At 50.2% G+C, this 25959-nt stretch overlaps 11 protein-coding genes across 11 annotated transcripts; 8 read left to right on the top strand and 3 right to left on the bottom strand.

Annotated features, from left to right (window-relative positions):
* Window positions 1-190: 190 nt before the first annotated feature.
* On the top strand, window positions 191-2012 carry An11g09270 (uncharacterized protein; the record flags this gene model as incomplete). The annotated part of the gene is made up of 3 exons (XM_001394848.1): window positions 191-509; window positions 560-771; window positions 822-2012. 3 exons carry the CDS (start codon window positions 191-193, stop codon window positions 2010-2012), a joined length of 1722 nt encoding a protein of 573 aa, XP_001394885.1.
* Window positions 2013-2244: 232 nt separating this feature from the next.
* On the bottom strand, window positions 2245-4098 carry An11g09260 (uncharacterized protein; the record flags this gene model as incomplete). The annotated part of the gene is made up of 5 exons (XM_059750500.1): window positions 2245-2717; window positions 2773-3154; window positions 3292-3446; window positions 3497-3782; window positions 3841-4098. 5 exons carry the CDS (start codon window positions 4096-4098, stop codon window positions 2245-2247), a joined length of 1554 nt encoding a protein of 517 aa, XP_059606390.1.
* Window positions 4099-5467: 1369 nt separating this feature from the next.
* On the top strand, window positions 5468-6586 carry An11g09250 (uncharacterized protein; the record flags this gene model as incomplete). Its single annotated transcript, XM_001394846.1, has 1 exon — window positions 5468-6586. The coding sequence occupies one exon, from the start codon at window positions 5468-5470 to the stop codon at window positions 6584-6586; it is 1119 nt and encodes a 372-aa protein (XP_001394883.1).
* Window positions 6587-8329: 1743 nt separating this feature from the next.
* Window positions 8330-9961, top strand: An11g09240 (uncharacterized protein; the record flags this gene model as incomplete). The annotated part of the gene is made up of 1 exon (XM_001394845.1): window positions 8330-9961. One exon carries the CDS (start codon window positions 8330-8332, stop codon window positions 9959-9961), a length of 1632 nt encoding a protein of 543 aa, XP_001394882.1.
* Window positions 9962-10561: 600 nt separating this feature from the next.
* On the top strand, window positions 10562-11579 carry An11g09230 (uncharacterized protein; the record flags this gene model as incomplete). The annotated part of the gene is made up of 3 exons (XM_001394844.3): window positions 10562-10781; window positions 10835-11307; window positions 11493-11579. The coding sequence occupies 3 exons, from the start codon at window positions 10562-10564 to the stop codon at window positions 11577-11579; spliced, it is 780 nt and encodes a 259-aa protein (XP_001394881.3).
* Window positions 11580-12176: 597 nt separating this feature from the next.
* An11g09220 (hypothetical protein) lies at window positions 12177-13516 on the top strand (the record flags this gene model as incomplete). The annotated part of the gene is made up of 2 exons (XM_059750499.1): window positions 12177-12795; window positions 12921-13516. The coding sequence occupies 2 exons, from the start codon at window positions 12177-12179 to the stop codon at window positions 13514-13516; spliced, it is 1215 nt and encodes a 404-aa protein (XP_059606389.1).
* A 1156-nt stretch (window positions 13517-14672) lies between these two features.
* On the top strand, window positions 14673-16872 carry An11g09210 (uncharacterized protein; the record flags this gene model as incomplete). Its single annotated transcript, XM_059750498.1, has 4 exons — window positions 14673-14858; window positions 15123-15662; window positions 15716-15859; window positions 15952-16872. The coding sequence occupies 4 exons, from the start codon at window positions 14673-14675 to the stop codon at window positions 16870-16872; spliced, it is 1791 nt and encodes a 596-aa protein (XP_059606388.1).
* A 401-nt stretch (window positions 16873-17273) lies between these two features.
* On the bottom strand, window positions 17274-18143 carry An11g09200 (uncharacterized protein; the record flags this gene model as incomplete). The annotated part of the gene is made up of 3 exons (XM_001394841.1): window positions 17274-17649; window positions 17702-17800; window positions 17863-18143. 3 exons carry the CDS (start codon window positions 18141-18143, stop codon window positions 17274-17276), a joined length of 756 nt encoding a protein of 251 aa, XP_001394878.1.
* An 871-nt stretch (window positions 18144-19014) lies between these two features.
* An11g09190 (uncharacterized protein) lies at window positions 19015-20073 on the top strand (the record flags this gene model as incomplete). Its single annotated transcript, XM_001394840.1, has 1 exon — window positions 19015-20073. One exon carries the CDS (start codon window positions 19015-19017, stop codon window positions 20071-20073), a length of 1059 nt encoding a protein of 352 aa, XP_001394877.1.
* A 381-nt stretch (window positions 20074-20454) lies between these two features.
* Window positions 20455-22632, bottom strand: An11g09180 (uncharacterized protein; the record flags this gene model as incomplete). The annotated part of the gene is made up of 1 exon (XM_059750497.1): window positions 20455-22632. One exon carries the CDS (start codon window positions 22630-22632, stop codon window positions 20455-20457), a length of 2178 nt encoding a protein of 725 aa, XP_059606387.1.
* Window positions 22633-23628: 996 nt separating this feature from the next.
* Window positions 23629-25159, top strand: An11g09170 (uncharacterized protein; the record flags this gene model as incomplete). Its single annotated transcript, XM_001394838.1, has 3 exons — window positions 23629-23805; window positions 23867-24173; window positions 24243-25159. 3 exons carry the CDS (start codon window positions 23629-23631, stop codon window positions 25157-25159), a joined length of 1401 nt encoding a protein of 466 aa, XP_001394875.1.
* Between the last annotated feature and the right edge of the window lie 800 nt (window positions 25160-25959).

Here is a 25959-nt window from a genome sequence, read left to right as displayed (position 1 = left end):
CATCATTATAAATCCCCCACCAGAACATCGCCAATGACCGGGGAGATTCATCCGAACTCATTCCACGGAGTATCGTAACACATGGTGGCCGGGAAAATGGAGACCACAGAGCCTGAGAACCAGGATTATAACCTCCAGCAGCCAATCACCTCTACCACAGGTTTGCGGCAAGGACTGACATCCTATGGAGATGCCCACTTCTCATTATTCCTGCGCAAAGTGTTTCATCAAAGCACTGGGATACTCAGAGGATGCGCTATCTCGTCCTATAATTGGCATAATCAACACCGGATCTGGCTTCAACCCATGCCATGGCAACACTCCGCAGTTGATCGAGGCCGCCAAGCGAGGCATCCATCTGAACGGCGGTATTGCTATCGACTTTCCGACCATTAGTTTACATGAGGGATTCTCGCATCCAACGAGTATGTTCCTTCGAAATTTGATGAGTATGGATACGGAGGAAATGATCCGCGCGCAGCCGGTTGATGCTTGTATTATGATCGGAGGTATTTCACCCTATTTCTCCGAAGGCGGCGGGTGGTGCTAAGAATTGCAGGTTGCGATAAGACAGTCCCTGCCCAGATTATGGGAGGCATTTCTGCAAACAAGCCCGTTTTGCCGTTGCTAACTGGGCCAATGATGCCTGGCAGTCACAGGGGGGAGAGGATCGGAGCCTGTACTGATTGCAGAAACAATTGGGCATCATTCCGGGCGGGGGCTATAGACGTGGAAGAGATTACCTCGATTAATGAGGAGCTTGCGCCAACGGTTCGTTCAACCTGTCTCTTCTATATAGGCCACAGCTAATGAATTTATAGATTGGAACATGTGGCGTCATGGGCACAGCAAGCACTATGGCGTGTATCACCGCCGCATTAGGACTAACTCCCTTACAGGGCGCTTCAGCACCCGCTGTATCGGCTGCAAGACTGCGGATAGCGGAACAAACGGGTGCCAACGCAGTAGCCGCTGCAAAAGAGCAAAGAACACCACGACAGATCCTGTCAGCCGACTCATTCTATAACGCCGCTGTTGTTCTCCAGGCCATTGGCGGGTCAACAAACGCGATGGTCCACCTAATGGCCATTATCAACCGACACCCCGATATCAGCGGAACAATCAATCTCAAGACACTCGATGAGATTGGTCGAAGCACGCCCCTCCTAGTGGACTTGAAGCCCAGCGGAGACAACTATATGACAGACTTTCACAACGCCGGTGGCATGCTATGTCTTCTGCATCGCCTACGACCATTGCTTCGCGAATCTGCGATGACAATTACCGGCGAAACACTGGGAGACATACTAAACCGAACACCGTTCCGGGACTTCGAGTACTCGCGGCAGATCATCCGAACCCTCTCCAATCCGCTCTGCCCCTCTTCCTCATTGGTTGTTGTGGCGGGCAATATAGCCCCCAACCGGGCGGTCATCAAGGCATCCGCTTCCAAAGACAAACGACTCCTCCGGCATAGAGGTCCCGCAGTGGTATTTGAGAACCCCCGGGATCTAGCTAAAAGACTAGACGACCCCGAGCTTGAGGTAACTGCAGATTCTGTTCTCGTTCTGCAAGGCATTGGGCCCATTGGGAACCCGGGGATGCCTGAAGCGGGCATGATTCCTATTCCTCGCAAGCTGGCAGCTCAGGGAGTGACAGATATGTTGAGGATATCGGATGGGAGAATGTCTGGTACTGCTGGAGGGACAATTATCTTGCATGTTTCCCCAGAGTCTGCAGTACCGGAGTCGCCGTTCGGTGTTGTTCGGACGGGTGATATGATTTTTTGCGATGTAGAAGCTAGGTTGCTGCAGCTGGATATTAGTGAGGAGGAGCTCCAAGACAGGATTAGACAGCGAGAGCAAGCAGTCACGGAGTCGGAGGACTCCACGTGGAGGAAGAGACGGTATCAACGGGGGTATCGGGGTCTTTATGAGCGGGAAGTCAATCAAGCACACCTGGGGGCTGACTTTGAATTTCTGACTGCGAATGGGCCGGTGGTTAGTGAGTAGATGGTGTACAACTCCGGGTAGTGAAGGAGAGGAATATGGTCTGCTCTATCCACCTTCTCCGACTCCAGATAGCCATGTATATTGTACGTCCTAGAACAAGAATAGAATCACAATTTACTGAACTATGCATTGTTCTCAAATCTTGGCCCATAAGGCTTTACACACAAAATCCGTAAGCCAAGCTGTCCTTTCATATTCACACTCCCACAAGCGGAAACCAATGCAACCCGACTCAAGCAGCCACAGGAGCAACAGACCTCAATAGCTCCTCCATACCCTTTCCAATGGAACGCCTCTTCCGGATAAGCAACCGCGTAGCCGGATCAGGATACATATCCGAGTCGATAGTAAAGTTCCTAGGCCTCCCGCGCCCATCAGGGAACCTCATATCGTAGCAGATGAGCATATGCGCCAGCATCATCTTCATCTCATTAGCGGCATAGAACCGACCAGGACATGCAAACTTCCGGTAGCCGAATGCCAAGTTATTATGATCAGTCATGACGAAGAGGTGCCGCTGGGCATTCTCTGGCTCCTCACGCAGCCTCGAGTACCGGAAGGCGTCGAAGGAAGTTGGCGCGTCACCTGGCACTCGGGAAGGATCGTTTAACATGGCGTTGGAAGGGACTGCGATGCGCGAGCCGACTGGAATGGAGACGCCGTTGGAGAGGGTTATTGATTTGGGGAGGATGCGGTTGAAGGTTACTGTGCTGTTGTTAGTCCTGGAAGTAGGATAGAAAAGGGGTTTTGTTTATCATACACAAGAAAACAGGATTAAATCGCTGCGACTCTTTCAGTAAACTGTCCATCTTGCGCAGGTGGTTGACCGTTAATTTGCCCCAGCCACCATCTGTACACAGCACGTCTTCCACCTCGGCTCGGAGGGGCTCCAGGTATTGTGGGTGTGCACAGAGATCGTAGATAGCTTGAGTCATGGTTAATGTTGTGGTGTGGATGGATGTCACGCTTAAGATCAGCATCCGTTGTGCTAGGTCCCCGGGTTCCGCCTCTTGACCGGTGGCAGCATCCATCATCCATTGCAAAATGTCCGCAGGCTTCGTGTAATCTGCTGGCTTCGCAGCCTCGATTTCTCTCCGTTCACGTACGATCTCACCGACTATGCGTCGAGACGTCGCCACATTCTGCCAAAGATGATGGTAGGACGGTAGAAGCGGAGCGACGAGTGGTCTGAGAAAGCGCGGGAAGAAGCGCAGTGCCATGCCCGTGAGGAAGAGGTTCCTGGTATATTCCACGGTGGCCACGAGCCACTCTTCATTACGGCCTTCTTTGGGTCCGAGGAAGATGCGGGAGGTAATGCGAGTGATGATTCGCGAGAGGATTGGCATGTCAATTTTAAGTTATATATGGATATTCCATAATATCTATATTGTAATAGACTTTTTTTATAACTAATGTCGACTGTAGTCCAGTCATCTGCTGATGCGTTAGCAGGCTGTTTGCGAACTGAATCAACGATCACAAACCAGCACACTCGGGCATCTCCATTCTCATTGCAAACTCCAGCTCTTCAACCATCACCGGGACTAACGAGGGGAGATTCGGAGTAAGTTTCTGTTGAAGGACTCGGTTTTGCAGATCACTGCGCAAGAATGGCATGCCATGCGTATATTCACCGGGGTAATCCTGGACCAAAGGGGGCACAGAACCGGTAGCATCGCGAGTCAAGGTGCGAATCTCATCCATGTATTTGCTGGAGACGAGCAGAACATCAGTGCCGACTCGCCGCACCTGGAACATAGTATCTTTGAACTAGATGGGTGTCAGTGGGCATATGAGCTGAGAGTAGGTTCAAATTGTGGTAACTGACGCGCTCATATCCTTCGCCAATAATCTTTCTGCTTCCCCGGATGAATCGAAGTCGTACCAACCAGGTAGGTTCCCAACGGCTTCGACATCCGACGATGGGCGGCTGATTGCTGGTATTATGCTGCTTCAAAGCAGGCCCTACGAGATACCAAAGCGAATAGATGCCTAGAAGCAGTCCCACTAATGCTGGCGACAAGCCAATCGCGGCTATCAGGTGGAGCTCGGAAAAGGAGTCCGATGGAGTTTCCGCCTTGTTCATCTTGCTCAAATTGTGGTTGTGTGAGTGCGAGATGGCAGATACAGGGATGACTGGCGACTGAATCAAGCAGTTATAAAGGAGCATGTATAGTAGAAGGCGATAGCGACCTGGTTAAGTTTCAGCTGAACGCTCAACCAAATCCTGGTTGTGACCCCGCGTGAAAACGTACTTTTTCTTCAGCTCTCTCAAACCCCTCTCTAAGCCCTGTGGGGCCGTGCTCGCTGGGCGGCAAATTACAGCGAACAACATTCGTGCGATGAACGGCCAACTATGCATGTTGCAGGATTTCTTCAGCTGCGATCTATGGCCCCTACGTATTGACAGCTGGAATTGTTCTTCCGGGACAGACTCCTATTGGGCCCTTGCGGGACTTGTAGTCTGCGTTGCTGAATCAAGCTGGGATACGATCTTGTCATTAAAAGCACCTGGAGCTGAAGTCTCTTCTCGAGTGCTAATTGGAGCATGAGATAAGCATTGGCATGCTCTGTTCCCTGTTTTGGGACTGGTGCTACTGGCTATAGGGTACTCTCCATCTCATCTCGTTGGCCGTCATATCTGGAGGGACTTTGGTCCGACGATGGACATGACGATCAATTGTAACCCATCAAACTTTAATCTGCAATGCTGCTAGACTAGGCGAGTTGCATGGCCTAGGAGCGACCGCTATGACGGTGAAGAAGAAGGCAAAGCTGATCCCAAAGACAACCAGCCGTGATCGATACTAGTATGTAAAGATGTATCATCGCACCTTAGGAATCATCGAGCAGTAGTTTGTCTCGTTCCAAACAATCGAATATCCTATTTTTTTTTATCTAGACATACAACAGGCCATTTGCAACATCTTCGGTAAACCAGCTGGCAAAGTTGACCATTCTTTCTATCTTTCATGGGTCAACATATGGCATTCTTTGCCACCTCCCCATCTCGACGAAGATACCACCACCAGCCTGACTGTGACTGAGCAGGCTGAATTGTTTCTCCGAGAATCTTCTTCTCCTTCTTTCCCAAGCTACAACTCACTTAGATGGGTGGCTTCGTCCTTTCGCCGATCCCTCGCCAACGGCCAGATACCCCTCGGCGGAGTCAATCCTCCCAGCTGCAGCGAGACCAACCTTGGATCTGGAGATTACAATCCCAACTCAAATTGTCCTTGCAGCGGTCTTTACCCTGTCCCACCAGATGCAGACATAGCTTTCATTGCCGAACATGCTAATTGCTCTGCTATCCATAATACCCACCAGGCGCTTCAGACCGTCCTTAAGAGACAGTCCGAATGGAATACGACATCCCTCTTCACGCCTAAAAACCTCATCGAAGCAGTCTCCGAGATCCTCCTGGCCAATGCCGATGTCCAAGATTTTCCAAGCACATGTCAGGGGCCAGCAGAGGCTACCAACCTTCACGCGATACGAGCCCCGGATCGTCGACCAGTCCCAAAGATGACACCGTTGATGTCATCCACCAGCAGCTCTACCCCACAGCGGAAGATGTTAAATTTTGCACCGATGCCACGTACTACTTCGTGCTCGGCGCCATCCACAGTGATACCGCCCACGATGGCCTGGTCCGCGCCATTGCCGACGCAGGCAACGATATCCTAGTCGCCGATTACTGCGAGGTAGCGGATGAAGCATCTCTAAAACTCCTGCAGCAGAGCGGCGCAGCCGCAGTAGCGTTCCTGAAGCTATGCGTACTATCGGGGCTCTTCTCCGAATGGGCATTCGACAACATGATGGCATCGATGCTACATTTCAGGGTGTTAGGATACTACCGCGACCATGCACGGGGCCGCTTACCAGCCGGTGTTTACGGCAGTCGGATGACTAGCCTGATCGCGCATCGGTACGTCGACCTAGGGCTGTTCTTTGCCGTGGCGTCAGCCTCTGTGGGGACGAAGGAGCAGGTCAACGAGGCAGAGTACACGCTGTTGAGTATGGCCTGCACGTTGATCAACGACCTGGTGGGCCTGCGCAGCGATACTGCACGGAAGCAGCGGGAGAACGTTGTTTTGCGTGGAGTTCGAGGGAATCTATGCGAGTATTTGGATCGAGTGATGTTCGAGTGTCTGGAGACCGCTACGCTTGCTGTGCAGACGAATCGGACGTGTGCGTATGTCTTGATGGCGTTTTGTAATTGGGCAGTTATGAGCTCGCATCATAAGGTGTTTGAGGTAAGTACGCAGGTCTCTGTGGTCGGGAAGGATGATGAATGTTTGTCTCGGTCGAGGGACCATCGGCAGGCGTATAGGGGGCTTTTGGAGGCGTTGGCGCCGTTTGGGACTCTTGGGGAGAAGGGCCCTAGCGTAGGGCAGACGCGGGCGGAGTTGGATTTCAAGTATGGAGTGTGTCGATCCTCGTCTACGTTGCATGCGTCGTGGTTGGCGGATATCACGAGAAGTCTTTTGGAGCCGCAGACTTTGAGGCGAATTGTGGATGTGGTGCATTTTGAATGGACGGGGTGTGAGGGTGAGGTAGATTATTGTTCGTGATATGGTGTATAGGGGTTTGCAAGGTGGTTTGTGCTAGTTTTTACTTGACTGCGCGTAAAGGTTCCTTATCCTTTTCAATTTTATTTGTTTTCCTCCCTCTCCCTATTATCATTGTTTCATTCTAGTATCATAATAGAGAATACACTGGAATACTACAACTTGAGGAATCACCATATTGATTATCTCTGCGGCGCAGTAAACGGTTCCCAGGCATACAGGAGCTTGAATGCAAAACCTACTCATCTCTAGTATTCAGTGAAACCCTCAAAACTGGATAAGAGACGAAGAGCAGAAAGGAAATCAAATGAATGAATGGATGAATGAGTAACAAAAAGCAAAAAAAAAAAAAAAAAAAAAAAAAAAAAAAAAAAAAAAAAAAAAGAAGAGAGAGAGAGAGAATGAGAGAGAGAGAGTGAGAGAGAGAGAAAGAGAGATTTGATAGAACACTACGGAGTAATCAGCAACCGAGACTACTGAACATGTGATGACTCTCGTGGAATTCGACAAGACGAGCTAACGAGTCAGTTCGCTTGTCGAACTGATTAAGTTAGCAGACGATAATAACCCGGCGTCGGGCAGATGTCCGTGGATGGTGGAGCAATTGGATACGGTCTGTGCTTTTCTCCGACCGAACATAGGATGGCAGACAGGCCGAAATGCTGTGAAGGTAAGTTTATCCAATCCTCAACGAATAGATAACTACGATTAGGAGACCACCTGGCAGAGGCTGCTAGACTAGTCAGGTCTGGACCGAGGGCTAATAACCGACATGCTCGCTTATTCCGAGGTAACATCAGCCAACCAGATTCTGATCCCGTCCATTTGGCTTTGGCACCAAGCTTCAGATCTATTCCTGATGTGGAAATCAATTCACGTCAGGCGTCCCATGTGGCTGCCATAGTGGAAATTGATTGAAATCGTGGTGCTTCCCGGCTGGATGCTGGACGTGTCAGATATTCCACGGGGGGAAATAGAAGACTAGCGGGAAAAGTCTGGCTTAAGTGCTCAAGTTTGTGGCTGCTCCAGCCATTCCACTTCTCATCAGAGTTATGAATAGGAACAACAAATCAAAGGGAATAAATCAACTCTCCACAGCAGTTTGGGGATCCAACTTGGGGGCCGAACGGGATGACTGGCGATGACTGGTTCATGGCTGATCCATCCAGCATTCCCATTGCGTTGGTGCCCCCACACTTGCCCCCCTTCCCGGCCCTCGGATTTGATTCCCAAATCGCACCAGATGAAGTTGAATCAGTGGTACAGTTTAGCGGGTGGCTGTCATGACAGACAGACCCTCAAATTGAAGCAATGGCAGATAGATATGGTCTCCAGTCCACCGATTGAATGCAGTTGGAGAAGTCAATCCCCCCTTGGAAAGCCCCCAACGTTGCGCTTTCTGACCACCTGAAATCTGACAATCAGCAATCCTTCAGCTCTTCTCAGCGTCTCTTGGGGCCGATCCCCATCGGATGAACACGCCTCATCCCTCATTAGGCATGGCTGAGCTGCATGTCAGCGGAGTCCCAACACCCAAACCAATCCTTTAGCGCGCACCGGGCCTGCGAAGCCATCACCATCGCCCGCCTTGCAGCAATGTGCTCCCCGGTCGCATTCCTTTCGTTTCATAATCTCACCTCCGGCCAGCCCATATCCTTCATCTCGCAGCTTTTCCCTACTCCTTCTTTTCTTTTGCTTTCTTCCCCCATCGCAGGCTGTTTGAATGCCTGCTGAAGTATCCATGGTATGATGCGACCGATACTTCTCCCCCTACTGGGGGTATTTCTGCAGACCTCCTCGGCATCCAATCCCTATGTAATGAGCTGGTCTTCCCAAGCCTACGGTCCAGATGGCCCGTGGCAGGCCGTATCCATCGACGTGGGCAGCAACCAGCAGACGGTCGATCTTTACCCCGGAGCCAACTATGCTAGCACGATCCTGATGAGCACTCTCTGCACGAACAAAACCCTGTCATCCACCTGCTACGCTGCCGAAGCAGGCACGTTCAACCAAAACACCTCCACCACTGCCTACACCACCGCCAGCTCGTGGGAAACAACTTACTGGGCCGTCGAGGGTGGAAGCCAAGAGGCTGTGCTCGGCGATGAGGTCACCTTAGGGTCGTTTGTCGTCCCCAATGTGAGCTTCGAAGCCATCTACCAGACCTACCAGACCTATCCCAATGGCATCGCCTATCCTGTCTCGGTCGGCAGTCTGGCCCTGGGGGGTCCGTACTTGTCGGATACCGTCTCCAATTCGACGGTCCTGAACATGATCGCAGGATGGCTTTACTCGTCCAACGACATTCCGTCCTACTCGTACGGCATGCATATCGGGTCGGTAGACCCCAAAATCCCAGGCTCCCTGATCTTGGGGGGCTACGATAAGAGCCGAGTGATCGGAGACGTGAGTGCGCAGGGAGTAGTGTCTTCGAGTGGTCTTTTGGAACTTGAATTAAAGGATATTGGGCTGGGTGTTGCGGCGGGTTCCTCTCCCTTCAGCTTCAACAACGAAAGTGGCTTGTTTCTCCAAAGCAGTGGTTCGGTTCAGGCCAAGACCGTCCAGATTGATCCAACCAAGCCCTACATGTACCTTCCCCAGGCGACATGCGATGCCATCACCTCCACCATGCCGATCTCCTTCAATTCCAGCTTGGGGCTATACTTCTGGGACACCACGAGCGATGATTATCTGAATATCACGTCTTCCGCCGCATACCTCTCCTTTGTGTTCAACATGAATGGGGTCAACAACAAGAACATTACCATCAAGATTCCCTTTTCCCAGCTCAATCTTACGCTGCAAGAACCGCTGGTCGATCAAAACGTCACCTACTTCCCGTGCTTCCTCACTACCTCCACCCCGGTGCTCGGTCGAGCCTTTCTCCAGTCCGCATTCGTTGGGGTGAACTGGTTCAACGGGAACAACTCGGGCACATGGTTTCTGGCACAGGCCCCCGGCCCGGGTTACGCCAGTGAAGACATCACCCGGATCGCAGTGAGTGACACGTCGCTTTCTGCCTCTAACGGTACCTGGGAAGAGACCTGGGCTACGTACTGGGGCATCAAAACATCCGACAACTCGAGCAGCTCCAAGAGTGGCCTGTCTTCCGGTGCCAAAATTGGAATTGGCGTCGGGGTGGGTGTCGGTGGAGCAGTGTTGATCGCAGCAGGTATAGCCATTGCATTCTGTCTTCGCCGTCGCCGCGGGGCGAGTCAAGAGGCGGCTGGAGAGCAACGGAGGTCGATGTTTAGGGGCTTTGCGGAGCTACCGGGAGGTGCTCACAGTGAACCGGCGAAGGAGTTGGATACGAAGATGCATAAGCCGCCGCAGGAAATGATGGCTTCGCAGGAGGTAGAGCGATACGAGCTGGGGTGATGGCTAATTCTAAATTTTAATATGCGAAGGGATCCCTACAGGATACTACAGGATACCATATACGTGCGAATATAATAGCTAGTTGTTCCAATATTATGTATCAAGCTTATACTGTGGATTAACCAACGACTTGTCTCCGATACATAGGGTAGTACGTAGTCATGGATCCGGGGTGTATTGTCATTCAGCATGACGCATTGCTCAAGCCAAAAGTAAGCTGGGCCAGTGTATCACCCATGAAAGCAACCCTCTCTCACCTCTGTACTGATGACTTGGTGGAAATTTGGATCCTCGGAAATTGTGATTAACACGTGGATCTAGACCCGACCAGGCGGGAGCTTGGCATCAACTCTAAGCCGATGGCCCCACTCCAAAAGACTGCCTATTTGGGATGTGACATCAGATCTCCTCCCATCCATCCATGGGTTGGAGATGTTACATCCCCTTGGCTATATTACAAATCCCAGCATGTAGAGACCAAGACTTATCAACATATATAAAGCCGACCAACACAGTCCCTATCCCCCATTATCCTATTCATCTTCGCCCATCTCCAGCCCCTCATCCTATACTCAGCAACCACTATACCCTCACGTCAAAATGTGCCACGACAAGATCTCCCTCAACGGCTGGACCAGCACTCCCGCCAACGCTGGTGCCATCTTCCCCGACAAGCCATTTATCCACCCACCCACGCCCATCTCCATCACCGACATCCCCTTCCCCTCCACCGATCCCCTCGTCGCCAAGATCCTCGAATACGTCCAATCCCTCCTCCCCCGCGAGACCATCAACCACTCCATGCGCGTATACTACTACGGTAATCCCATACACCAGCCTCATACCACCTCAGTACTAATAGAATAACATAAGGAATGATCCTCCTCGCCCAACAATTCCCCTCCCACCGCCTATCCCCAACAACCTGGGCCCTAACCTGCCTTCTGCATGACATCGGCACCGCCCCCTCCCTCCTCACCTCAACAAACATGTCCTTCGACCTCTACGGCGGCATCAAAGCCCACTCCGTACTTACTTCCTTTGACTGTCCTGCTGACGTTGCCGACGCCGTAGCGGAAGCTATTATCCGGCATCAGGATCTAGGCGTGGATGGGAATATCACGTTCCTGGGACAGTTGATACAGTTGGCTACCATTTATGATAATGTGGGGGAACATCCGCATGTTAGGGACTTTGGAGGGTTAATTCATGAGGATGCGAGGAGGGAGGTTAATGAGTTGTGGAAGAGGGAGGGATGGTGTGGGGTGTTTGCTGATGTGGTGAAGTTGGAGGCGGGGAGGAAGCCGTGGTGTCATTCGACGCATATTGTGGGGTTTGAGGGGAAGGTTAGGGGGAATGCGCTTTTTGGGGAGAAATAGGGAGATTTGGGTTATTGGTGTGGTGTTAGATTGGGAGGTGAGCGTCAGTAGCTTTAGATTGATTCCGAACGTGGTGTTTATGTTAATATTTTGTTCATGATGATTTGTGAAGTAGCGCTTATATCCAGGCAAACGTTGTAATGAAATGGTAGATAGATATCCCCAAGCTTTACGCTGGTTACGAACAAAGAGTTATAGATAAAGACCATGTTAGCGCTTTGTATCCAACAAAGGTGTAGTCCGTGTTCATTTCTTCTTTGTGTGCTGTGCAGTCGGGTTTATGATGGCTATCTCCGCTATAATCCATGGTATGGGTCGGAGCAGCCCGGCGTAGCAATGTTTCGTCTTTGTATTCATACATCGTTTATTAAACTTAGAAGCTATCAAGATGTGGGGATTTTTCTTTATATACCAAAGCCGTGAAACATCCAGACCAACCTTGGTGCCGGTTCATAGTGGTGCAGGTATCATTACGAGGTACTTGCCATAGTGCATACCATAGGCGATGGACCATGTAGGTACATCTCTACTTTCTATGTCAAGGTACCGGGATGTGTCTCTTGCGTTGACCTGGTAGTACTCTCATTACAACATCTTCTTTGATACCCATACCGATAGATCTGCGTTGCTCGTGAGACATCAAAGAACATCAATAAACCTGTGGAGATGTGAAAGAACGAGAGCCATGACAAGAGAGGCTACTGTATTATTATTTAATGCCCTCATCTCTTCAACATTTTCATTCTCCATCCATCTCCCTCTACCATCAGTGACAGCCGGCCTTTCTGATACTGAGTCTAACATTCAACCTCAAAACCCCCATATCGGAACTCACCATGGCACAGGGTTCAAGTAGACGACTTGAAGAGCTGCCAGTGGAGCTGCTTGAAGCCATTCTCGCTGCCGCGCCAGACATTACGACCCTGGAGGCCGCCGCCATGACCGGACCATGCCTGTACAACGCTTTCAAAGGAGCAGAACAGTTCATCGTACGACCAGTCGTGCTGCGCCAGTTTGATCCTTCCCTGATTCATGATGTCCTAGCGACCCACGCATCCAACAAAATTGACCATCGGTCAACCGAACAAGTCGAAACCTTCATGGTGCCATACCTTGCACGCGATCAACATTATTTCGAAGCCTCTATGGATTGGAGGCTCTCTGAGGCTCTCTTGATCGATAGACTCGATAAGGCCGTGAAGTATTTGGTTGATCGATTGGCTGCAGAGGCTCTACCAGTACCTTCTACTTCAGCCAGCCAGAACCTCTCCTCATTTTTACCGCCCTCCAAGACAGAGAGAAACCGGATTAGCCGAAGTCTGTACCGGTTTCATGCAAACTGTAACCTACAGCAAGAGTGGGACGCTATAGCAGCGCGTTCGGCAGGCTTTGCACCATGGGAAAACGAACAACTATACTGCATCTATGACTTCTTAATGCGCATGGTTAAGCAAGGTATGTTTTACATTTTCTGTTCCCTGATCCGTAAGGTCTCATCATAACTAAGTCGGAGAGCCAATCAGTTATTGAGGACCCTAATCTTCGCTCAAATTGGCCGCAATATATCTCCCAGGGTTCAGATATAGCCTTTCATAACTATCTCCAGTTTCACCTATCATTGGGTCTTACTCATGTGCGGCGGTTCGCCCTTCAAAATGAAAAACAGTTGCAACAGATCGTGCACGTAACACGCGCAACACCACGAATTGATCAACTACTCAGTTTTCTCTATAATGGGTTACATCCGGTGTCACGGTGGCCACCCTTGGAACATGCACTTGGAGACTTCGATGCCGAGGACGAAAAAAAGTACATCCCCCAGCCATGGTACCACAACCCGGACAGCGGGCCAGAAGACATCTGGCGCTGGGCCCATCGAGATGAAGAGGCAGGAGGCTTTGTTGGTAACTTTGATCAGGCTGTGCTCCGTCAGTGGGCATATGTGATGTGGGATCGAGGCCGAATTGACGGATGGTTTGTTTTTATCAGACCGTGGGTGTCAACTTCTCGAAGGTATTTGGAACGTCTAGGACAAGACTCAGATGAGCTCCTTTCTGATGGCCTCGAGCCGGAGATGAGAGAGCGGCTCCTTCTTCGTCACCGTAGAATCGGCCTGAAATTATATGACCCAGAGACCTGGGCTTGCAGGGTTAGGACGATTACGGGGTTCTCTTGAGGAGAGAAAATGTGGGATACTACCAGTCGAGTCTCTGTGCTTCTTGCGCTCTCGCTCAGTCTATATAATAGAGCATCACATCTGCTCTAATTTGCCCTGATAACCCTTTCTCTCTCTTTGTCTTTCCAAGATTGTTGTCTTATTTCATTAGCGAAGAAAGTCAAGACCCAATCAGTTTATCATCTCTTTCCATGTGAAATTTACAATCCCGTAAGCCTATGGGTACTGCCCTGTATGATGCTAATTTATTACGCACTGAACCGTTGGAAGTAATTTGGGCCCAAAGCCCATACAATCCCGCAATCATACACAGCCCAATCAATATCTAACATACCACACCGATACTACGCAGCCAAATGACAAGACCATCATACACCCCCAAACCCAACCCTAATAAGGCCAGACCTTCTCATGCAATTCCCGTTGCTGATCGCTCTCGGCTAGATTTATAAACTCGCGCTTAAAGTAATCACTCACCATCTTGGCATGCTCGTACTCCTCCGGCCGAACCATTCCTCCATTCGGAATAAACCCCTCCTCTTCTAACTGCTGAACAATGTTCGAAAGACCTTCAATCAGTTCCCTTTCGCGTTCATGTGCAGCTAGCTCTTCAGCGTTGAAGTCAATCGGGCATGGTGTGCGGCCTTGCTGAAGTTGGTTCCAGTATGCGGCTACTTTGATCAAAGACTCGCGCAGTGAGAAAATGTCTTCGCGCTCCCAACATCCGGATATCAGGTTGGTGGGGGTAACTCGTATGGAGAGGTATGGGTCTTTGAATGCCTCAGCCCGGGAAGGGTTTACCGAAGGGTTTACTTTTTCGGTTACTTAGTAGTAATGGTCCAGAAGCTCCATTTCTCTGCTTTTTTGTTCTTCGCTGCCTGGACTAAGTGGGAGGTCTAGCATTTGTGGATGGGGACCTTGTAGGAGTGGAGTTATGGCTGCCAGTTGCCATTCTATAATGTATGTGTTTTGGTGTGTTCCTGGGTCGATGAATACTACCTAAGTCATCTTCTAGGAGCCTGACTAGCACTGGCTTAAATCCGGCGCATATGGCTGTGTAGAAAGTAATTTGGTGCCTGGGAACCAGTGACACAGCCTTACTGATAAGGCTGCATTTCTACATTATACACCCTCGGTCTAATCTTATCCTTCGATCATGTCGGCCTTAGATACTAGTTTGGGTTTGCGGCACGTGGTTCTGAGACTTGATAAGCTCTGTCACGTGAAATGCTTGATTCTCATTTTAGGCATCCACAGCCAGGCTCGCTATCTCCTCCTTCAATTGATCCTGCGAGTCAAATCATTCATCAAAATCCTTAGCCTTCTCGGATCCCTCAAGGAGGTGTAATCTCTCAGTGATCTTCTGCAGTTTCTTGTATACAGCATTCAGTTTAGCATCCCACGAGGATGGTTTACAGCGGGAAGCCAAGTCTGGCCTGCGAACGCTGTCGCCCGCGGCGCTTAAAGGTACCGGCGTGTCTCTGTTGCGTGGTTTTTTTCTTTGTCGTCTTCGTGATCAGCCGTCATGTACATTGGCAAACGGGGGGAGAGGCAAACCAGATGGTTTAAGTGTTAGACTAAGCTAAACAAAACCATTATTCGTTAGTGCGATTGGGGGAAACCGTCATGCTCCCAGTGCATTCGGGCCAAAGTCGACTGTCCCGGGTATCGATCTGCTTTGGAGTATAAATTTCGTGACCAGAGTCGTGATGTTATTCGCAAGGCACAACTTAAAGCCGAAAGGGAATCCGAAGAAATCAGCAAGCGACAAAAGCGGACCGTCAAGGGTAACAGCAACCAAATGCTGACTTACTCGTCTTCACCTTCCTCAAACCTATCATATCCAACCGCAGAACTGGCGAAGGGATATCTCTTTGTAAATTACATCGCCAAGGGGGATCGAGGGGCGTACATGCCGTACCTTTCAACTTTGGCAAACCATCTAGAAAGCTCCGCTGTGAACGATGCTCTTACGGCTGCCGGGCTGGCGGCCTTGTCCAACATCTATAGGTCTCGACAGCTTATGTATACAGCCCGTCAACATTATATGACCGCGTTGTCTCAGACTAGTAGCTCCCTCAGTCACGCGCATTTGTCTACGAGGGACGAAACCTTGGCTACAGTCGTGCTCCTGAGCATGTTTGAAGTGAGAACGACCTAATCAGCAACCAGGTTTTAAGCTAACACAAGTCTCCTAAGGTATTGACCTGCAGCGACGGTCTTTTCATCAATCGATGGATTAAGCACTTAGATGGCGCGGCAATTTTGATTGAGACTCGGGGTCCAGAGCAACTAACTCGACCGGAAGGATTGGCGTTATTCAGTCAATTACGCACCCAAATAGTGAGTAAACTAGTTAGATCCTCAGCTATATCTCTTGCAGTGGGACAGATATGAAGCCCATTCACAGAAGACGCTAATGAGAAACTATTTAGGTGCTCAGTCATATATATCGGCAAAAGCATACCTCGGCAATGATTCGTCGCCTCAGTCAAGAAACAGCCAAGTACAGACCGAATAAAGATGATGCGATTGTCGATCGACTCAGCAGCGTGACCATTCCACTTGGGGACCTCTGTGCAGCTATCAAGGAGGGCACAATAAGCTGCCCATCGGAGATCGTGCGTTATGCCTTGAATCTAGATGCACAAATCCAATCAATAATGTCCGATATACCTGCTTCAATGGGTTACAAGACTGTCAACGTTGCCCTGGCTCAGGGAGTACCTACGGTCGACACTGTTTGGGGCGCTCAATATCATACCTATAGAGACATCACCGTGAGTAGCTTCTGGAATAACTATCGATCTGCTAGGCTGGTACTCCTGGAGTTGATTGTCGAAGCGATCGGTGCCATGAACATCCACTTTCCGGGCAATACGAAAGAAGAGCATCAACATTTATTGCGAGAATGTCAGCAAATTTCCCGCCAGCTCGTTGAGGATATTTGCGCAAGTGTGCCATTTCATCTTGGCTCTGTGGTGGATGACAGCCACGTCGACAAATTCTCCGGTTCCACGACTTTCAAAAGCTCAGACGCAAATAAGCATCGTGCATCGAAGCCTCCTCACTTGTCATCTGAATCTCCATTTGGAGCTCCAGCAGCCGGTGGTTTTGCCTTAATGTGGCCTTTGTTGATTGCTGCAGACTCTGGTTATGCGCCCAAGGAACTTCGAAGTTGGATCATCCATTGTCTAGATAAGATCGGCCATTCTATGGGTATCAACCAGGCATTAGCAATGGCACAATTGGTGAGAGAGGGCGAGAGCACGCGGGCCTGGCTATCCCCGGAATATTCTTCGCCTAAACGAGACGGCCAGGAGGGGGGATCATGGAACGAAGCTGAAGCTCTATAAACAGATTAACCTTCAGCTTCTCTACAATGGCATGATTCACCAAAAATCAGAGAGTATTTCGACCTTTGAAACAACATGTGCATTCAATCAAAGCATGACATAAGAATCAACATTAATAACTTTCAACGCCAATGATTTTGTTTTATGGTTTTTAATCACGTGGTAGACGCTATCACCGGAAGCTGGCGGCTAAACAGGCTCATACTGTCCATTATTATGAGCATTGCGAGGATCAAGAGGCGAAGTATGAAATCGCGGGTTCTTGGCTTGAGATGGCCATTTTTGAGGATTTGAGACTGTGCTGTTCACTGCGACTTCTGACCGAGGAGTAAACACACCAAGCACAGTGTACATCAACACCACAAGGAATTCCTCTATGATGGCCATGCACAGCCGGATTGTCACATTTCCATCGACCAATGAAAATCGACGGTCATGGCTAAATCGGCGACAAGACTGTACAACAGACGGCAAGCGATCAATGGCAATGCTATCAGAACCACGCCGACGATACGCTTCTGGCTTGGCGCCATCCGAGGGAGGTCTTTGACGGTTGTTGACCACAGGATGCAAAGCACGATGTAGATTGCGAGGAATAGAATGATTCCAACACGGGTTTCGGTCTTTCCCCCGGAGTGCTCAGAGGTATCCGATGAGTATTGGTCCAAACCGCCGATGATCGAAAGAATCAACGCTATGAGGGCTGGGATATGGAGCAACTGAACGACTTTGCTGCGACCGGATATGGCGGTTTCTTTCTTGTTATAAAACCCCTTTCTGGATGCAACTGTCAGCGTCTCAGCTACCCCGATTGAGTTTCGGTACTTACAGCTTCGCTGCGACACTGCTGAATGAACTCAGTTTCTGCAACACCATAGTGACCCGGGAGCCTTGGGTTGATGGCGCATGGTCGCAGATCTCATCAGAACTATCAAATGTGAGTTCTTCGATGGGGTTAAAGCAACAAGCACATCTGATGACTTAACGTACACTCTTTTCAGCAGGCCAAGGCTAGATAACAACAGTGGAGAGAGCCCCACTGACTGTAATATTATAGCCCACTCCAGGTCTGTCGTATTGTCTGGATGTGTCTCACTGAGGATCTCCATCACAGCACCTGCGATTCTGACTCCGCTGAATATGAAGAGGTAGATCCACCCGAGCTGTCTGTGAAAGCCATGGCGGAGGACGACGAAGAGAGTAACAAGGGATATAGGTATATAGACGATCAACTCAGCAATTGCAACACCTTGTGCTGTCACGACAGACATTTTGAGGTATCAATCTACAGGACCTGGTCAGACGACAGAAAAAATTGCTCTCTATTCAGAGACTTGAATCATTGAAAAGATAGTATATCATTATCAATATGAGTTCCAGCATGGTCGCATGCGTTTTATAGGCAAACCAGCCAGGGAAGAATAATATCCAAGACTTGTCTATCATGAAAACTTTGAAGTCTCGTATGCTCCTACGAAACACATTACCGCTTTTGGCATGTCTCCTCGTTGGGTGTCGAGGCTTGGCCCTTAAAAGGCCCAAGGCAGCAGCATCGGATCGGAGGGATTCTCCGTGCGAAACGTTAAAATTCACTTTTCGACACATGCCAAGTTACGTACCAAAAATGCTTGTCTTAGCACCTTTCTAGGAATATGAGGGATGCCTATCTGATGGGAGGCTGAGTCCACGTTGCACGGCTCGTATTCTTCAATGGTTTGCGGTGGATCGTTGAGTTTCCGAGATGCCGCCGCCAATCCCGCATTGCCGCATCGGGAAATTTATTTCGTCCTACGAATCACCTTCCCGATTAGGTTAGCTCCACATGCGTATGAGATGCTGTTACGATTGATCGACTTTCTAACTGACGGAGATGGAAATATGACTTCATCACGATACAGTTACGTGCGACATGTTCATCGTATCAAATGCACTGCCGGAGAATCATGGCTTGGGCAGAGAGGCGCAGCTGCAGCTCATCGCTGTCAATGCGTCTGATGTGAGTCTTTGTCCAAATTGATGTTATATAAGGTCACCGAATTCGTCTCAGGCAGAGACTATAATCTCAATATCACTGTCTATCTCAAGCACTCATTCCCTCTATTATAATCCTAGCAGAACCGATCACTTCCGTCCCTCACTAAAATGCTATCCCTCAACATCCTCCCCCTAGCCTCCCTTATAGGGCTATCTCTAGCCCTCCCCAAAGCCAGATCCCCCAAACTCGACCCTAATCCCATCCCCGGCGAATCTCCCCTCTTCGCAACATACACCGGCGAACCCACCCCCATACCAGCCAACTACACCCGTGTCATCCCAGCAACATCCTCCGGTCCCGCCGGTCCAGACGACGTACTCTTCCAAAACCTCCTCAGCGCCGAATGGATCATCTACTCCTTCTACCAACAAGGCGTTGAAGCCTTCACTCCTTCCTCCTTCAGCGACTTGGGCTACCCAAACAGCACCTACGACCGCATCGCCGAAATCCGCGACAACGAAGCCGGCCACATCCGCATCTTCCAAGACGAAATCTCCTCTACATCCCTAAAACCCGGCCCCTGCAACTACAGCTTCGGCTTCAACAATGACCCGGAAACCTTTCTCGCCCTCCAAGTCTACATCGAAGTCAACAGCATGGCCTTCCTCACCGGCCTCGTCCGCGAAGCCAACACAACCGACACCCGCTCCGCCCTCGTCGCCATCGGTGAGATCGAAACCCGGCATAACGCCTGGTCTCTCATCGATATCTGGGGCGTGAGTCCCTTCTCCGGCCCGGCTGACACGGTGTATCCCTACGCTAACCAGATCCTGGCGTTGACGAACTCTTTCGTGGCGTCGGGGAGTTGTCCGTCTGAGAACCCGCAGTATCCGTACCCGAACCAGAACTTGCCGGAGATTGGGTATGTGACGAATACTACTACTGGGCATCCGGGGTCGAAGATTCAGCTTGAGTTTAGCAGTGATCCGGCGTTCGTGGAGGGAGGGGATTACTATGCGGTGTTCTTTCATGGGTTGCAGAATATTAGTGTGCCGTTCGATATCAGCACTAATGAGACGGTTATTCCGGGATCATTTGATAAGGGTGCGGGCATTATTGCTATTGCTATTGCTGATGAGGCTGGGGCACCGACGGAGGACAGTGTGCTTGCTGGGCCGTTGTTGCTGTTGCAGCAGCCGGAGAAGTTGACTGTGTTGGAGCCTTAATTCAGTGGCTATGGATGGGATGGGATGGGAGGTTGGCAATAGGGTGTGTGGGGAAGCGATGAACTGATGAGGGGATTGCTGAGTGAGATTCACACGTGCTTTTGGCGATCACTTCTGCCGTTTCCAATTACCATGAGGAATTATGCAACATGTTTGATGTGCTGCTGCATCCTGTAGATGATATTTCACAGCCACACTAGGCTGTAGCATTTTCGTGTTCTCATCATTCTACAGTCAATCCTAGTCATATTTACGGTAGCCAAATTGGGTCCACCGTACAATCTAGCAGCCTATAACACCCCAAAGCTAAACTAATGTAGATCATCTATTACAGATATGCTGCCGTGTCTCCACATTAGCCCAACCAAGCGCCAGTCTCATCTAAACAATCTCCACTGTAGCAGCTGCACACCCCTCGAAAATAGGACAAGACATGTTACCCGCATCACCTCGCCATGTATTCCACAGACCAACACCCCTTCTCTCAAAAGCACCTAGTTTGCGCGTTGATGTCGCCAGTACGAGAAACCATGTCTCCGGGCCCATCCTCCGGTCGTATTTAGATACCCACGAAAACAATCGGAGACAGTAATACGATTCGTCTGGATCGTTCACCTCCAGCTTGTCGAGGGTCACTCTCAACTTGTGCCCAGTGGAGCACTGCACAAATGTATCCCGTTGGATACCACCTTCATCGATGATGAGGCCTTCGTGATCTTCTCGAGCGGTTCCTTGTGTTTGCTTGAGGTGAATCAGCTTCACTTGCGCAAAAGCGCCTGTTAAAACAATAGAGCCGTCTGTAACGGCACTCATAGGGTCCTCCAGTAGCTCATGTTGACAATGAACTCGCTCAACGATGCACTGATCGACGGCCACAGGCTCATATTTCCATAATTCCAACGGAAGGTCGAATCGATAGCCGACCGGTCTTCCCACAGACGCCCACGACCAGCTCGGGATATGATACGCAGCTTCATTCGCATTTACCTCGCCACTCTCCAGTACCTCCGCACCTTCAGTAAGGGGCTCAACCTCCCACGACAGATCAAAAGGGAGCTCTTTCTTCCAAAGTCCAGCCAGATACTCATCTGCTGCTTCGGGTCCTTGCCGCATATTATTCCCCACCATTCTCGCCAGTCCCGAAATAGCCCGTAATCGGTCATGCTTCTTGCTGAGTGATCGGTGCGAATAGTCCGAGACAAGGTCTCTCCATCTCTGGTATATCTCCTGATGAGGCTCAAGCCATGATCGTGAGCCCAGCGAAAACTGGTGCCACTCTGAGTAGCCTTGTCTCTTAGAGCGGATTTTCCCCTTCAGGATCTCGGTTTTGATGGAAGCTCCGAGCTTGCCGTAATCCAGGGTCGTGAGGTGTGGTACTTGGGGTGCCACTGCATGTCCGCATTCACAGAGCTGGCGACAGAGACACTCCCAGATCATTTCGTTGCCGTCGTAACAGAGTCTGCGGTTGGGTAGGATGGACTCTTGTAGACACCATCCCCTTCTGTCGAGAGATGATCGGTCTCGATACGATCTGGGGTAGAACTCCCCTGGGCGTATTAACAGGTCTAAGCCGGGGGCGTTGTCTGGGCGGGTGAGACGAAGGAGTTGTTGCCAGGTAGGCTCACCGAAGCGCTGTTTGCCGAGAAATCCCAACTTGCATGAGTTGGGTTCCTTGACTGAGATGGTTAGATAAGAGTTGAGATAGATATCGTGCATTGCTGATGCATCGTGTAACCAGGCAAGTCGGTCATCTTGGACGATGCACAGAGAGTCGACCCATAGATTGGGTATCTCGAGGTTTCGGCAGACAGTGATGGCGTCTTGAAGGGCTAGTGGTAAGGTGGAGAGTTCGATAGCTTGGTAATGCGACTCTATGTTATTGGTCGTTGTGGTCAGGACTTGGTCAAGATCCTTACCCCAACAGTAGCTGAGACATGCGTAGCGGGCAGGCTCGGCAGGTTCGAAGAGGAATGGATGGCGGGTCCCATCCGACGAGCCGACATTGATAAGGCGCCGCGGCTTGTATCCAGGATTTGGAGGCTTACAGGCTCCGTCATGCTCGTCACAGTATGATAGCCATTGATGAGCTCGTTCAAAGGCTGCTGGTGAGCCTGAATCATGCGTCACTTCGAGGGACTGAGCGAGAAAATTCCCGGTGAATTCAGGGCTTTTGCCAGCATGCGAATCGACATGATGCGGCTCGTAGCGTGCAGTGGCAGCACGTTTGAAAAAGTGGAAGGAAGTAGGCTGGTGCAAGTCAACACCTGCCATTCCTACCGACTGCTGCAGGTGCAGGGTAAACTGAGGCACTATCGTAGACTTGTCATCCTCTGATTTCTCCCGGTGGTAGTCAACTAGACCGAGATGCGCGTTCTCTTTTACCCAGCCTGGCTTGACAGCCTCGATGACTTGCAGCACCAGATTGCAATCCAAGCAGGTAGACGCATTTGCCAGAAAGGTAGCAATGGGTGTATCGTAGACCCCATTGTAATGATTTCGTTCTCGCATAACCACGTGTGGATCTGTATCTGGATCCGTGTCGGAGGAGCAGGAGGACATGTTCGGTACTGCAGCTAAAGTCGGAGCTTCCAAAGCAGGGATTGGGTTAGCAGTAGCACCTGCTGAAAGATGATTAACAGCATAGCGCCCGTTACCCCGCTCCAACAGAAGGTTTTCTCATCACGCCAATCGGGCGTTAGCGATAGGCATGAGACAAGCCACCCTGCTCAGCCTCATCCTTTCCTTGGTCAAGGCCAGTAAGACGATGAGGGATCTGGTCATCCTGGACAAGGTGGGCAGGGCGTCTATGAGATTCAGCACGACTCGTAGCTATAGTAGACTATCCCATCGAACTGACTCCAAGTCTTAGTAGCACCTTCTGGGGTGGATTATCTGAAGAGATGAACTGCCCCGCCCAAGTGCAAGAAGATGATGCCTGACAGTTGATGCCTGAGGGATGCTTGTATCAGGTGATCCCGGCTATGGTGGTCTAACCCAGTTGGGCTGAATTGACCACATTTAGTTAGTGTCAGCCTTAAACAGATGAGGCTTTTCGCATGATTCATTTCCAAGGAACCCAAGGAAATGGTCAAACAGCAAAGGAATAATGACCCAACAGTTATACCTAGCTATGCAGCATAAAAGAGAAAAAAAACTTGAACTGATACGAGCCATCATGTAACCTCCGTCTCTGGCTCAATTCTCCATCCAATCACAATTCTTCCAAGCAAACTTGGGATTCGCCGGGTTCTCGGCAACCCTAACCTCTACCAGTAAAGGTTGATCCTTCCCCCACCCGATTTCGCATGGCTTGGACCCCTGAAATATAGTTCCTCTACGTGCCTGAATATGGAGCACGTTATTCGTCTTTCAGGGTCTTGGGGCCTTGGCCTTGGGGCTGCCAAGCGGGCGGCGGAGTGTGCCCCGTGGTGCCCTGTTTTGAGCTTGGATGCGATTACTATCATCACTTAATAAGAGCAAGACCCTGCGTCGATATTGACGGTCAATACACTGACCTCAGAGAACCGTCGATGTGCCTGATTTCGCTCCATCAAAATGACGTCTTCTACCTTGCGCCTTGCCGTCGCGTTGGCTTTGTCAACTTGCAGCAGTGCCCTATCGAGCCAGCGAGATGATTCACTTGTGGTTCCATTTCCTTTTGGCAATCTTGAGGATGTCCATATTGCCAAGCGGGATAGCTCCAAGACAGTAGAAGCTCCTCTAGTGATATATGTCAGTCAGCTCTCCCACTCTCCATCTATGTCATCAACTCGACAACCCTAACAATCAACAGGGCGACAGCTACTGGATGAACGCCTCAATTGGAACCCCTGCGCAGTCACTAAGTTTCCTACTAGATCTTACGCGCTCAAGGGTCGAGCCCGCATACACCCTCGATGAGAATTACGAATGTTCTGACGATGAACTCTGCTCCGAATTCGGCTTCTACAAACCCACCGATTCATCCACTTATCAGCATCTCACCTACACACAGAGACACGATGCAGGTGTCGACTACTCCTACCTTGATACCATAACTCTTGGAGATCACGCAACCGACAATGTCCCACTGGACATGTATCTTTTGTCCTACATTTCCTGTCAGTTCCCCCTCTCTCCCTTACCACCCTATTTATCCATCATCTGACCATTGTCTAACCACCACATAGACAGCTCCCTCGGTCTCTCCTCCGTCAACACCAGCTTCCCCTACATCCTGGTCGATCGCGGCCTCACCACCTCCCCATCCTTCAGCCTAATCGGCGACAACGGAAACACCACCACCCCCAGCATCATCTTTGGAGGCATCAACACCTCCAAATTCAACGGGCCCCTGCAAGCCTTCTCCTTCGCAGACCACAGCATCACCAACAATCCATTCGTCACCGTCGAAGCTGACTCCCTCCAACTAACCACCAACACCAACGATAATTCCACCTACCCTATTCCCTCCTCCACCCCCATGATGCTCAGAACCGAAGAACTAATCACCTACCTCCCCAACTCGACCGTCCAATCCCTCTACACCGACCTTAACATAACCATGGACGGCGTGATCTCCACTTCAAGATTCTACGGGGTCCTTCCCTGCGCCCGCCAGGAAACCGAATCTCACACAATCTCTCTAGCCATCGGCAACATGACCTTCTCTGTGTCCTGGGATGAGCTCTTCGTCCCGTGGACGCGTGACGGACTATGCAAGTTCGGCATTCAGGCCCAGGATTCAGATTACAAAACTCGTGCGGAGCTGGGTGTTCCCTTTCTGAGACGGATGTATGTCGCTGTGGATTATAATAATCAGTTTGTGGGCGTTGCGACGCTGAAGGATGATGATGATCAGAATGGAGGTGAAGATGAGATTGTGGAGATTGGCACTGGGACGGCGTTGCCTAGTGCTGTCGGGGATTGGCCGGCTAGTGTTACGGCGTATACGCCTGCTGCTTCTACAGGGACGGCGGCTGCGACGTTGACATTCACGACGGCGACGTCTAGCGGGGGAGGTGTGGTGCCGACGGGTCTATCAGAGTTGGGTAGGGCGTTTTTGGTGCCGGGGGTGCTGGGGATGGCTGTTTTGCAGGCTGTTTAGGTTAGAGATTGTGGTACGATTATTCTGTAGGTTAAAGATGTATATTGTCTGTTATTGTACTTGATAGCTTGATATGTATAATGAAAGTAGTATAGTTTGAATTTTTGTTATACACCACGTGAACCCACTGGACCGTTGTCTACTGCTCGCAGTGAGTGATATAGTGTAGACCCGTATTACTAGTCATGTAGGACCCTACCTTGATACCATAACACTCGGAGACCACGCAACCGACAACGTCCCACTGGACATGTACCTTTTGTCCTACATTTCCTGTCAGCCCCTTTTTGAATGTACCTACATCCCTCTAAACTCTAGTACTATCACGAACAGCAAATGACATTCAATCTATTCTATGCATATTACCCTTCTAACAATACCCAGATTCTATCAAATCACGTGAACATACAGCCCTCCCAAGTCACCTGACAAAGCGGACAACAATGCCAGAACCCGCTGACCGCCGGGATTCGACCGGGATTCCGGGGGATTCCCGACATCCACCATAGCCTCAAATGGTAGACGATGCCCGCCCGGAATTGGTTCTTGGCGGATTCTTCAACATTGGAATTGGTCCAATGATGTACTTTACTTCCCTGATGTTACTACTTTGCAGATACTGCATCATGCTACCTCCGGGGTTGTGTTCACGTAGACATCAAATCCGCTTCAATTTTGCACGGATTTCGTAGAATTACTTACCTGTTAGCAAGGTGGAAGGAACATAAGTATCCTCTTAGGGGTGCAACCTGACCGTAAAATGGAAGTGACATACATATGAGAATCTGAAAGATCTTAGA

Source organism: Aspergillus niger (assembly GCF_000002855.4).
Source record: "Aspergillus niger supercontig An11".
In the NCBI taxonomy this organism is placed as follows: domain Eukaryota; kingdom Fungi; phylum Ascomycota; class Eurotiomycetes; order Eurotiales; family Aspergillaceae; genus Aspergillus; species Aspergillus niger.
The sequence above is the reverse complement of the archived record's forward strand: the minus strand, read 5'-3'. Positions and strand labels throughout refer to the sequence as shown.